Source organism: Mobula hypostoma (assembly GCF_963921235.1).
Source record: "Mobula hypostoma chromosome 8 unlocalized genomic scaffold, sMobHyp1.1 SUPER_8_unloc_7, whole genome shotgun sequence".
Classification (NCBI taxonomy): domain Eukaryota; kingdom Metazoa; phylum Chordata; class Chondrichthyes; order Myliobatiformes; family Myliobatidae; genus Mobula; species Mobula hypostoma.
Genome location: NW_026948130.1, coordinates 372,629 through 386,367, shown reverse-complemented (window position 1 = coordinate 386,367; position 13,739 = coordinate 372,629). Strand labels below are relative to the sequence as shown.

Genomic DNA, 13,739 nt, shown 5'->3' with positions numbered 1-13,739 from the left:
TTGAAGAACCGAATGTTGAAAGCTGTTCCTGAACCTGGTGGTGCGGGTCATCGGGCCTCTGTCTCCTGCCCGATGGGAGCTGCGAGAAGATGGCATGGCCGGGTGCTGGGGATCTGTGATAATCGGTAGAGGTTACCACCTTGTTGTAAAGACCCATCGACATCGGGGGAGGAATTCCGCCCCCGTTACCCGGTCTGGCCTCGAGGTGATTGGAGGGATATCAGTGGCTGATTCCTCCTCTCCACCAGCTTCCTGACCTCATGATCATTTGTCCTTAGTCACTTTTTTGTGTTATTTGTTTATTTTGTAATTTCAGGTAATCTTGTCTTTGCATTGTACAATACTGCTGCCGGGAAACACAAGAACATAGGAAATAGGAGCCGGAGTCGATCATCTGGCCCGTCGAGCCTGCCCCGCCATTCAATAAGATCATGGCTGATCTGACCATCTCCATCTACTTACCTTTCCACATAACCCTTCATACTCCTACTATGCAAAAATCTATCCAGCCTTGTCTTATATATATTTACTGAGGTAGCCTCCACTGCTTCATTGGGCAGAGAATTCTACCCAATCACCACTCTTTGGGAAAAGCATTTCCTCCTCATCTCCGTCCTAAATTTATGCCTCCGAATCTTGAGGCTGTGTCCCCGAGTTCTCGTCTCACCTACCAGTTAATTTGTTTCCTGACTCGATCTTATCTGTTCTTTTTCATAATTTTATATGTTTCTATAAGATCTCCTCCCATTCTTCTGAATTCCAGCGAGTACAGATCCGAGCGACTCATAGTCTAACCCCCTCATCTCTGGAATCAACCTGGTGAATCTCCTCTGCACCGCCTCCAAAATCCCCAGGTAGGAGACCAGAACTGCACACAACAAATTTCACACGAAGACGGTGGTAATAAATCTAATGCTCTACCAACAGAGAATTGCTTGCCAGCCATGGCTGCGAGATTATATAAAACCAGCTATGGTGCCTTTCGTGAGGTACAGCTCGCCTTCACCGAACAAACCCGGGGCGACACGTCACCGGCTCCACCACGGGAGGGTTCTGGCAGCTAGCCATACTTTACCCAAACCCTTGTCACGGAGACTTCGGCCCCAGACCTTGACCCAGCTCCTTGCTGGCACTAAGAAATGAGTTGCCCTTTCTTCGTTGGTGAGACCTTTGAGTTACAACTAGGCAAGGAGTCATTCAGTGAAAATGACAAGAGAGTGAGAGGGTGGAGATAACAGGTTGGACTTTGCGACCTCGGGCACACCCAGCCGGCAAGGAACGTCGCCTATATATACGGACAGTTCGCAACACTTCTGTCTACTTCACCCAGAGATCCACTGGTCGGCAGGTAAGATCTTACGCAGAGTAGATGGGGATTCGTCTGTCCATGAGGACGTTGGAGTGATAAGACCCTCAGGGTTGGAAGGGATGGAGGTGGTGTGGAAACAGGGAACAGGCTGCCCATTGGTCGGACGGATATCGTCACAGTACGGAGATTCCTGGGATGTCGGCAGGCTTTGCGAGATTGAGAGGGGATGACTGGAGCCTCGACAGGCCGGCGGAGGGGGGGTCAGAAATTTGGATGGGGTGTCACTGAGACACTAACCTTCATCAGGGACTGTGTCTGGGGAGTCGATGACCAGGGATCCCTGACAGAATGAGGGGACGACGTAAAGAATGGAGACGGGGAGAGATTGCTTCACCCAGAGGTTTCGGGGGATTCCGAGAACTCTCTTCCCACTGTAGATATTGAGGGCTACGGGGTGAGTGTAGGGACGTGGGCCGGAGGAAGGATATCGGATGTGGCGATGAGGAATGGCAGAGCAGGGATGAGAGGCCGAGTGGCCTTCTGCTTCTGCCCTGTGCACTTCGATTCAAGCGTCGATATCGCACCCTTGTAGCCCAGCACAGCCGATTCTGTAGCCCAGCACAGCGGGTCCTGTAATCCCAGCAGAGCGGGTCCCGTAAGCCCAGCAGAGCGGGTCCCGTAGCCCAGCACAGCAGGTCTTGTAGCCCAGCGCAGCAGGTCCCGTAGCCCAGCACAGCAGGTTCTGTAGCCCAGCACAACAGGTCCTGTAGCCCAGCACAGCAGTTTCTGTAGCCCAGCACAGCGGGTCCTGTAGCCCAGCAGAGCGGGTCCCGTAGCCCAGCACAGCAGGTTCTGTAGCCCAGCACAACAGGTCCTGTAGCCCAGCACAGCAGTTTCTGTAGCCCAGCACAGCGGGTCCTGTAGCCCAGCAGAGCGGGTCCCGTAGCCCAGGGGAGCGGGTCAGAGAAGTGATTGCCTCCCGGGATCTTAGAGTGCTTCCTGCCCCACTCGGTGCCTGAGGAGACAGCGTTTCCAGACACACGGCTGGGATTTAGCAACTGGTGGGGGAGAAGGATTAATCCCCGAAATTGTGTGCTTTCCCCGCAGCCTCTCCATCGCCATCCGCACCATCGCCAAAATGAAAGTCCTTGCCCTCCTCATGGTTTTGACTCTGGTCCTCGGTGAGTTCGCACTCGTCTTACTCAGGGGAGAGGGTTTCCGGGTTGGGGTTCTTGTGTCATCAACCTCTTTCACCCCTTCAGGCCTCGCAGCTATCCGTCTCTGTGACCCCTCTTCGTCGTTCCCTCCTCTCTGACCCCCTCCGCCCCTACACCCCTCCCCATTGCTGTGACCGCTTCCGTCTCTACACCCTTCCCCATCTCTGTAACCATTACACCCCTCCTGGATCTCCCACGCCCAATCACAATAACTCCACCATTTCGCCCTCCCCCTCCCCTCTGACGGTCACTCCTTGCTTTTCAACCGAGCCAAAGCTGTTCTAGCCCGGCGTCTCCCACTGGTTCTGAGAATGGGACGAATGGCGGGAATGAAGATCCTGCGCTGGGCCGGGATGGTCGCGCAGACGCCGGACAGTCTCTCTCGTTCGCTCTCTGTATCTCTCACCGGGTCCATTTTTCCCGCTCCGACCCTCCTAGGGTCCCAGGGCTACCTGTTCCCGTGGCAGGAGGAACATCGGACCAGGTTCGAGAAGGCTCGGGATGCCTTCTGGGAGTACGTCGCTCGGATGAGCAACATGGCAGAGGAGACATTGGAGACAGTGAAACAATCGGAACTGGGCCGGGACATCAAGTAAGTGACGTGTGCCGAGGGGTCCACGGGGCCACTTCGCCCATCGAACCCGCCCTATCCCTATAACCCTCTCCGGCCTTTGTAACCCTCTACACCCCTCCCTTCTCTGTAACTCCTACACTCTACTCCGTCTGTGACCCCTTCATCCCTCGCCATTTCTGTAACCCCCAACACCTCTCCCCACCTCAGTAACCACCTTTACCCGTGGACTTTAGAGGCTGGTCATGAAGCTTAAGTCACGTGGCATTCAGAATGAGGAAACTGGATTCACGGGAGAAGACAGAGAGTGTGGGGGTGGGGGACCTGATGAAGGTGGTCAACATTATGATGGGGAGAGACTGCAAGAAACTTTTCTCTATGTTAGTGGCAGATAGAATTGAAGGGCACATTAATGTCCAAGTTTATTGCTGTGTGTACGCAGGCACACGTTTTATAATAAATAGTATATTATTATTGTATATATTATTGTAGTGCTCATGCCTTGCAGATATCTGGTGGTGAACGGTAGGACTTTGACAGTAAACGGCAGGACCCGGGGTGTGTTGTAGAGCAGGGGGACACAGATAGATGGGGCGGTGAAGAGGCCGTTTGGCACGCTGGCCTTCATCGGTCAGACTCTGAATACAGGAGTTGGGACGTAGATTGCAGTTGGTGAAGACACCAGTAAACTCACGCTTGGAGGACTGTGTGCAGCCTGCTCCAGGAAAGGTGCCACCAAGCTGGTAAGAGTGCAGAGGAGATTCATGAGGGTGTGGTCGGGTCTAGAGGGAGGGGCTGGGTCATGTGGAGAAAGGTTAGGCAGGTTGGGACTTCTTCTATTGGAGCGTAGGACACTGAAGAGTAACCTTACTGAGGTGTATAAAATCATGTGGGGTACAGACAGGGTGAATGAATTTAGTATTTCCCCAGGGTTAGGTCATTAAGAACTTTTTCACAGAGTATTTTCTTTATGGAATGGACTGTACATTAACAACATTTGGACAGGACAGGTTAGTTGGATATATGGACCAACACGGTCAAGCGGGGGCTACCTCTAACAGGACCTGGGTCAGCATGCAATGGTCGGGCGGAAGGGTCTGTTTCTGTGCGGTACGACTCTTCGTGGGTCCAAGCGAGCAACTTGGGTTTTCAATGTGCTGGCCAAGTGCTGGGAGTTGGGTCAGACGGGAGGGGTGTCCGATGGTCTAGTGTCGATGCGATGGGATGAGTGGCTTCTCTCACTCTCTCTCTCTCTCTCTGCACTGTGTGATTCCCTCCCCTCCTCTCTCCCCAGCGAGCGGATAGCCCAAAGCGTCAGCAGCGCTAATCTGTACGCGGCCGAGGTGAGTGAGAAGGTGCGGCCCCTCGCCCAGGAGCTGGTAGAGCAGCTGCGCAATAATGCCGAGACCATGCGGCAGCAGATCGCCCACAACCTAGCCGAGGTGAGCCAGCGCCTATCTCCCTACGCCGAGCAGCTGCAGGAGCAGCTCAGCGCCCACCTCACCGAGCTTGGCCGCACCATCAAGGAGCGGGCCGACACCGACGCCGAGGCCCTGAGCCGCGAGCTCCGCGAGGCCGTGCAGCTCAGCGTGGAGGCCTTCAAGGAGAAAATGGCACCCTACTCGTCCGAACTCCAGCTCAAGGTTAACCAGGGCATCGAGCAGTTCCAACAGGGCCTCGTCCCCTTCGTGGAGGAGATGCAGGCCAGGATGGTTCAACGTGCACAGGAGCTGCAGGAGAACCTGCGGCCCTATGCCGAAGATGTGATGAGCAAGGTCTCCACAAAGGACCAGGACGAAACCAGCCAGCTCTCAACCTATGAGGAAGACGTGCAGGAAAAGATTAACACGATCCTGGAGGAGATCCAGCAGGAAATCTGAACTTCCACCTTTCCCACCCTGATACTGAACATTCAGTCATCCCCATCCCTCTCCCCACCTAACCACACCCCAACTCAATGTGAATAAATATCTGTGCAGAACATCCGACTAGTCATGCTTGTTTGGTATTCGGAGTTTATGGTCAGATACACAGGTCTGTGTATGCACAGGTGCAAAGAAAAACTTAACTTGCAGCATGGGCACACCGTATCAGATATACAAAATTCATAAGAAAAAAACAGACATAAATTATACACCTGAAAGGACACAATTAGAACAACATTGTTGTGCTGTGGTCTCAGTGTTGCTGTACCGAGGCAGTGATTAGGGTTGAAGCAAGTAACTGTTCCCGAACCTGGTGGTGTGTTACCTCCTGCCTGATGAGAGCTGAGAGATAATGGCACGGCCCAGGTGATAATGATGGGTGCTCCCTTCTTGACACAGTACCTCTTGTAGATGCTACCGATGGTGGGGAGGGTTCCTGTTCCTATTTTTCAGTAGAGGTGACTGTAGAATCACCACCTAATGGTAAAGACCAGTCTGGGTCACTAATGGATATCGATACAGTAATTCCTCTTTTGTTATCAAGGTGATTGGAGGAAACTATAGGTTTTTCACACAGATTGTGCGTGGGTGCACAGTATGCAATGCCAGGGGTGCTGGTAGAGGTAGATACCAGTACAGGCTCTTAGATGAGTGCATAATTGATAGAAAAATGGAGGCTGTGAGTTAGATTTATTATAACCATAACCATATAACTATAACCATAACCATATAACAATTACAGCACGGAAACAGGCCATGTCGGCCTTCTAGTCCATGCCGAACTCTTACTCTCACCTAGTCCCACCGACCTGCACTCAGCCCATAACCCTCCATTCCTTTCATGTCCATATATCAATCCAATTTAGCTTTAAACAACAACATCGAACCTGCCTCAACCACTTCTGCTGGAAGCTCATTCCACACATCTACCACTCTCTGAGTAAAGAAGTTCCCCTTCATGTTATCCCTAAACTTTTGCCCTTTAACTCTCAACTCATGTCCTCTTGTTTGAACCTCCCCCATTCTCAATGGAAAAAGCCTATCCACGTCAACTCTATCAATCCCCCTCATAATTTTAAACACCTCCATCAAGTCGCCCCTCAACCTTCTATGCTCCAAAGAATAAAGTCCTAACCTGTTCAACCTTTCTCTGTAATTTAGGAGATGAAACCCAGGCAACATTTTAGTAAATCTACTCTGTACTCTCTCAATTTTATTGACATCTTTCCTATAATTCGGTGACCAGAAATGATGGAGGAAAGGCAGTGGGCATTGTCTACATGGCCTTTGACAAAGTCCTACACAGGTGGCTGGTTCAGAACTTTCAGTCGCTTGACATTCAGGATGAGGCAGTAAATTGGATTCAACATTCACTTAGCTGGAGAAGACAAACAGTGGCAGTAGATGTCAGACAAGAGAAAATCTGCAGATGCTGTAAATCCAAGCAACACACACACACAAAGTGCTGGAGGAAATCAGCAGGCCAGGCAGCATCTATGTAAAAGAGTACAGTCAACGTTCTGGGCCAAGGCCTTCAGGACTGGAAAAAAGGATAGAGTTTAAAGGTTGGCTCAAAATCAGGGGCTCAATGTGACTCTTCACCCTTCCTATGTGGTCCATCCTCAGTTATGGGGTATCTAGGGATGGACGATAAATGCCAGTATTTGCAAACACACAAAACATCCGTGATCCCGTGGCCGCAAGTGGTGTGGCAATAACTGCTGCACAATGTCCTGTAGATGCTACTGATGCTGGGGAGGGATGTGCCTGAGATGGAAAGGAGACCACACCTTTCTGCAGCTTCTTCCACTCCTACACATTCGAACTGCCATACCAGACTGTGATTCATCCGGCCATATGTACCGAGGTGAGTTTTGATGCCATATGGACAGATCATTCTGTACAAGGGGCCGAACAGCCTCATCTTGACATCATTTCTGATGCTCGAGCCCAACCAAGGACTTGCAGGTGTTCTGCACACCTTCCTGGCATGTTACCTGTGTGGTCCAGGTACCTGACAGACTATCTACACTTCTCAGTGTCCAGGTAAAGCAGGCAGCATATTGAAAGATCCCTTCGACCCCAGACATTCTCTCTTCACCATCACCAATCAGAAGAAATTTGTGTATAATTTAAGATTTTTTTGTTGTGAATAGTGTGTCTCTGATGGTATGTACCTGTGATACTGACCAGTATGATCGTATCTCTCTCCTTCACACTCTCTTCCACCTGGTCCCAGAAGCAATCCTGTTTTAATGCCCTGACTTCCTGCAGACCAACAGAGTGAGGGCAGACTCAAACCAGGAGGCCTCATATTCCACCAGGGTGGTCTCCAACTTAGTGGTAATTGGTTTATTAATTGTCACATGTACCGAGATACAATGAAAAGCTTCTGTCTGCTTTACATGGTTGCACCAAAGAGAGCATCCTGTTCGATGCGTCATGGTTTGGTGTGGCAAAATGCTCTGCCCAAGCCCGCAGTGAGTTGTGGACACAGCTCAGTACATCACAGGAAACAGCCTCACCTCCATAGACTCTGTCTACACTTCCCGCTGCCTCGGTAAAGCCATCAGCATAATCAAAGACCCCCACCCACCCTGGTCATGCTCTCTTCTCTCCTCTCCCATGCAGCAGAAAAGCCTGAAAGCACCAGCTTGTACCCCACTGTTGTCAGGCTCCTGAATGGACCTCATACAAAAGCCTTCAAACCTTGGGAGGGCCGTGTGAAGGGTCACCAGATGTATTCCTAGGATGGGGGCAAGAGCAGAGGGTGGGACCCTTTGGGAATCTCCCAAGCCCTCTGGAGTTTGGGAGAATGAGAGAGTCACCAAGCCACAAACCCTTGACAGGGGTGGGGTGGTGGCTGGATAGATTTGGCTCAGGGTCCAGGCGTCCCGGACTCAAAATGAGGAGGCGGCCCTTCAGAATGGAGACGGAGAGAGATTCCTTCACCCAGTGGGTCAGGAGGATCCCAGGAATTCTATACCCCTTCCCCCCCAAGGTCTCCAAGTCTCTGAGAGAGGCTTCCAGAGATCAAGGGAATAGAGAGGTATGGGGTGAGTGTAGAGAGGGAGGAGATCAGACGTGGTGATGGGGAATGGGAGAGCAGAGTCAAGGGGCCGAATGCCCTGCCCTGGTTCATTTTCTGAAGAATCTGGCAAGAATTCATTTGGAATTTGGGGGAGTTTTGCAATGGATGTTCCAAGGGCTGTCTGTTACATAGATACCTGAGTGTCTGATCTTATTTGCTCTTTGGACTCATTCTTACAGTCAATAAACCTAGGAGAGTTAATCACAGAGTTTGCACAGCAAGGAAATAGAGTTTTCGGCCTATCGTTCCCCTGCACCAATCTCATTGTGCAACACATGGTCCGTTCCCTCCTCTGCCTCAGCCACTCTAGTGCCTGTCCAGTGTGGTGAGTGTCCACTCCTCACCACCTCAAATGGTGTGTTCTCCACCACAACCCCCTCCCACCAGGGGGAAAATGCCCCTCAGATCCACACTAAACCTCGGGTTGAGAACCACCTCTCTCCACCCTTATCTCTTCCTGTCATAATGTTGTTCACCTGCATGAGACTCCCCCACCCCACAGCGCAGACCCCTCACTCGAGGGAGCCTCATCACTCCACCCCGGGCAAAATCCCAGGGAATCTCCTCTGCACCCTCTTCAGTGCAAAATCAACTCCTCCCCGTGGTGTGGTGACTTGAACTGCACACAGTACCCCAACTGTGGTCTCACCACCGTTGAGTAAAATTGTACCTTAATGCCCTCTCCTTCTGACCATGATTCCTGCCAACCAAGGTCCCATCTAAGCTAGCTCCATTTGCCTGCATTTTGCCCATATTCCTCTTAATGTTTCCTGTCCAAGCTTCTGTCCATCCTTGCAATTATACCTGAGGCCACCCTCAGTCTCCTTCACTCCAGGGAAAACAGTTCCAGTCTGTCCAGCTTCTCCTTATAACTCAACCCCTCCAGTCCCAGTAACATCCTCTCCTTATAACTCAAACCCTCCAGTCCCAGTAACATCCTCTCCTTATAACTCAAACCCTCCAGTCACAGTAACATCCTCTCCTTATAACTCAAACCCTCCAGTCCCAGTAACATCCTCTCCTTATAACTCAAATCCTCCAGTCCCAGTAACATCCTCTCCTTATAACTCAAACCTTCCAGTCCCAGTAACATCCTCTCCTTATAACTCAAACCCTCCAGTCCCAGTAACATCCTCTCCTTATAACACAAATCCTCCAGTCCCAGTAACATCCTCTCCTTATCACTCAAACCCTCCAGTCCCAGTAACATCCTCTCCTTATAACTCAAACCCTCCAGTCCCAGTAACATCCTCTCCTTATAACACAAATCCTCCAGTCCCAGTAACATCCTCTCCTTATCAGTCAAACCCTCCAGTCCCAGTAACATCCTCTCCTTATAACTCAAACCCTCCAGTCCCAGTAACATCCTCTCCTTATAACTCAAACCCTCCAGTCCCAGTAACATCTTCTCTTTATAACTCAATCCCTCCAGTCCCAGTAACATCCTCGTGAATCTTTCCTGCACCCTCTCCAGCTATAGCTGGGTGACCAGAAGTGCACACAAGTGGAGTTCTAGTGTTGTGTCAAGTACAGTCTCACCCACATCTTGAACATGATGTTCCAAATCGTGTACTCAGTGCTCTGACTGATGATGTTCCTTCTTCACCACAATGAACATTTATGTTGCCTCCTTCCGGGAACCCTGTACCTGTATCCCTGGGTCCTTCTGTTTTCCAAACTCACTTAAGGTAAAAGCACCTTTATGAGGCAGAGATCATAAAATGATACAATTCACCCTGCAAGTGTGAGACAGAGAAGCTAACATCGAATTACAGTGGAGAAAAGGGAATCACAGAGGCAGGAGAGAGGAGCTGGCCAAAGTGGATTGGAAAGGGGCATTAGCAGGGTTGATAGCAGAAAAGCAATGGCAGGAGTTTCTGGGGAAATTTAGAACTGCAAGGCAGAAATATCTCAAAGCTGAAGAAATAGGGAGCATGATGCAACTGTGGCTGACAAGGGAAGTGAAAGAGAACATAAAAGCAAAATAGAGGACATATAATAGAGAAAAAATAATGGGAATTTAGAGGATTGGGAAGCTTTTAAAAACCAACAGAAGTAAATAAAAAGCAATAAGGAATCAGGCAACAGTGAACATCAGACCACTGGAAAAAGTTGCTGGAAATGTAGGAATGAGGGACGAGGAAACTGCGAGCGAACTGAATGAGAATTATGCGTCAGTCTTCACTGTGGCAGACATGAGTGTCGGGGGCAGAAGTGAGTGTGGGTGCTATTACTAAGGAGAAGGTGCTTGGAGAACTGGAAGTTTGGAAGGTAGATGAGTCACTTGGACCAGATGGACTGTGCTCCAAGGTTCTGAAAGAGGAAAAGGAAAGAGCATTGCAGAAGCATTAGTAATAATCTTTCATTAATCACTAGATTCTGGAAAGAGTCCAGAGGACTGGAAAATTGCAAATGCTGCTTCACTCTTTTTAAGAAGGACGGGAGGCAGAAGACAGGAAATTTCAGGCCATCAGCCTGACTTTCAGTGGTTGAGACGATATTGGAGTTCATAATTAAGGATAAGACATATGATAAAAGATGCCACAGTGAGCAAATCAGCTGTTGTTCTTTGAGGAAATAACAGGCAGAATGGAGAAACAATGGATGTTGTTTACTGGGACTTTCAGAGGGATTTTGACAAGGTACTGGACATGAGGCTGCTTAACAAGCTAACAGCCGATGGATTTTCAGGAAAGACATCAGCATGGGCTGGAGTTTGGCTGATTGGCAGGAGACAAAGAGTGGCAATAAAGGGGGTCTTTTCTGGTTAGCTGCCAGTGACTTGTAATGTTCTGCAGGGCTGGAGTTGGAACCATTTCTTTTCATATGATTTGTCAATGACCTGGATGATGGAATTGATGAGTTTGTGACCAGGTTAGTGGATGATACAAAGATAGGTGGAGCAGCAGGTACTGTTGAGGAAGGAGGGAGTCTGCCGAAAGATTTAGACTGATTAGGAGAAAGGGCAAAGATATGGCAGATAGAACACACTGTTCGGAAGTGTATGGACATACACTTTGCTAGAAGGAATGAAGCTGCAGGTTATTTTCTAAAGGATGAGAGAATTCAGAAATCAGAGGCACAAAGGGAGACTTATGTTAACCCTTTCATTCCTGAGATCATTCTCATGACCCTCCTCTACACCCGTCCCGATGCCAGTTCATCCTTTCTTAGATAAGTGCCCCGAAACCACTCGCAATATTCCAAATGTGGTCTCACCAGTGCCTTTTAAAGACTTAAAAGTACATCCTTGCTTTTATATACTAGTGCTTGTGAAGTGAATCCTAACATTGCTTTTCCCACCTTACTTCCCACTCATTTTGTAAGCTAATCCTAAGGGAATCCTTCAGTATAAGGAGCATTTCATGGCTCTGGGTCTGTAGTCGACCCTAGGCGAGGGGGATCTCCTTGAAACCTATCAAACATTGAAAGGCCTAGATAAAGAGGGGCTAGAGAGCATGTTCCCAATAATGAGGGAGTCTAGGGCCAGAGGGCACCCCCTTCTCTGCAGCTGTTTCAAGCAAAATTCAATTATACCGGTGCCTAAGAAGAACGTGGTAACCTGCCTGTCGTCCAGTACCATTTGCTCGAGAGATATGTCCTGCTGGTGCTCTGCAAAATCAACGCACTTGGAGTTGGAGCTGGAGCAGACGATTTGGAGAGGAGAAGGAGTTCTAATGCCTGTCCAGCCGGCACGGGAGCAAAGGTGGATAGCACTGAGTGCCAAGCCCATTTGGAGATGCAGCAAGATCCAGGTCCGAAGCGAACCACAGGGCAGCATGTTCTAGACCCGGAGCGATTTCGCTGCAACGAGGCCCAGGTCCTAATGCGAGGCACAATACACTGCTCGGACAATCGAAGTGCCGGCCCACATAGACTGGAAGGGCAGGGTATTGAGAGTCAGGCGAGGTTGGATTGGTTCTGCGTGCCAAACTGATTTGGAGAGGTCGAGAATGACAGCGTAATCTAGGCCCGGAGCCGGGGGGGGGGGGGTTGGGGGGGGGTGTGGGAGTTGGTGGAGGTCCTAGTGCGAGGTTCAGACAATTTAAATGCCGGCCCAGATAGCCTGGAGGCTCCTCTCGCCATGACACTAAGGCCGTGAGACTGGCCCTCTGACTGCTGTGCTTCGTGTCTGCGAGCATTTGCACTGACGTGCCCCGCTAATATGATCAACTGAATACCGAGGCATTGGGCCTACACCGGGCTGCCCAAGGAATTTAGATCTCACAACTCAATCGGTTTGGAATGCTGTGGTAGTAGCTGGCTTCTCTTTGCATGATTTGTTTCGTTTTCGTCTCTCTTTCTCTGTGGGCACTGTGGAGGGGTGGTCAGTCTTATTTTTTAAAATTGGGTTCTTTCAGGTTTCTTGATTTTCTGTAAGCAAACAAATCCCAAGGTTGTATAATTTATACATTCTTTGATAATAACTACTCTTTGAACTCTGAACATACATCCACAATGATGAAGCATTTTGAGAGGTTGGCAATGAAACATATCAACTCCTGCCCGAGGAGCAGCTTGGTCCGCTCCAACTTACCTACCGGCACAACGGATCCACGACGGGTGCTCTTCACTCAAACCTGGAACATCTGGACAGCAAAGACGCACACATCAGAATGCTCCCTATCCACTACAGCTCAGCTTGCTTTATCGTCATCCCCTCAAAGCTAAACACTGCTCTGCTGCCTTTACACTTACGACTGTGAGACCAAGCACAGCTCCAATGCCATATGTGAGTTTGCTGAAGACACCGTTGTCGTATGTTGAATCAAAGGTGGTGACAAATCAGCATACAGGAGGGAGTTTGGAAATCTGGCTGAGTGATGCCATAACAACAACCTTTCACTCAATGTTAGCAAGACCAAGGAGCTGATTATTGACTTCAGGAGGGGGAACCCAGGGGTCTGTGTGACAGTCCTCATCAGAGGATCAGAGGTGGAGAGGGTCAGCAGCTTTAAAGTCCTCAGTGTTATTATTCTGAAGGAACTGTCCTGGGCCCAGCGCCGAAGTGTAATTACAAAGAAAACACAACAGTGCCTCTACTTCTTTTGGAGTCTGCAAACACCAGCTTGGCCATCACCACCCAAGTTTGTTTGGTCTTTCATTGATTCCATTATGGCTGTTATTCTAGTGATGGAGTCATAGAAAAGTACAGCACAGAAACAGACCCTTCAGCCCATCTAGTCTGTGCTGAGCCATTGAAACTGCCTACTCCATCGAACTGCACCAGGACAATAACCCTCCATACCCCTACCATCCATGTAAAAGACTCATAGAACATAGAAGAGTACAGCACTCGAACAGACCCTTCAGCCCACAATGTTGTGCCAGCCTAGCTAAAAAGCAAATCGAAAATACCCAAAAACTAACCACTCCTACCTACACAATGTCCATATCCCTCAATCTTCTTCAAATTCATGTGTCTATATAAATGTCTCTTAAAAACCTCCAATCCATTCTTTCTTCTAAGTTGTCTGGAATATTCAAGGAAGCAATCAGTTTAGGTAAATTACCACAATCGTTTTACGAAGCCTCTATTTCCTTAATTCTTAAAAAGAATAAAGATCCTACTGATTGTGCATCATACAGACCGATATCTCTTCTGAATGTAGACTCTAAAATTTTT

General features: G+C 49.4%; 1 protein-coding gene across 1 annotated transcript in view; it reads left to right on the top strand.

The window, feature by feature from the left end:
- Positions 1 to 1,271: 1,271 nt before the first annotated feature.
- The window catches only part of LOC134341219 (apolipoprotein A-IV-like), a 29,800-nt gene continuing 17,332 nt past the window's right edge, over positions 1,272 to 13,739 (top strand). Inside the window, exons 1-4 of the mRNA XM_063039050.1 lie at positions 1,272 to 1,348; positions 2,417 to 2,490; positions 2,965 to 3,118; positions 4,392 to 4,972. Coding sequence (XP_062895120.1) covers positions 2,448 to 2,490; positions 2,965 to 3,118; positions 4,392 to 4,972 — 778 coding nt within the window. The 5' untranslated portion in view covers positions 1,272 to 1,348; positions 2,417 to 2,447. The remainder of the gene's footprint in view (positions 1,349 to 2,416; positions 2,491 to 2,964; positions 3,119 to 4,391; positions 4,973 to 13,739) is intronic.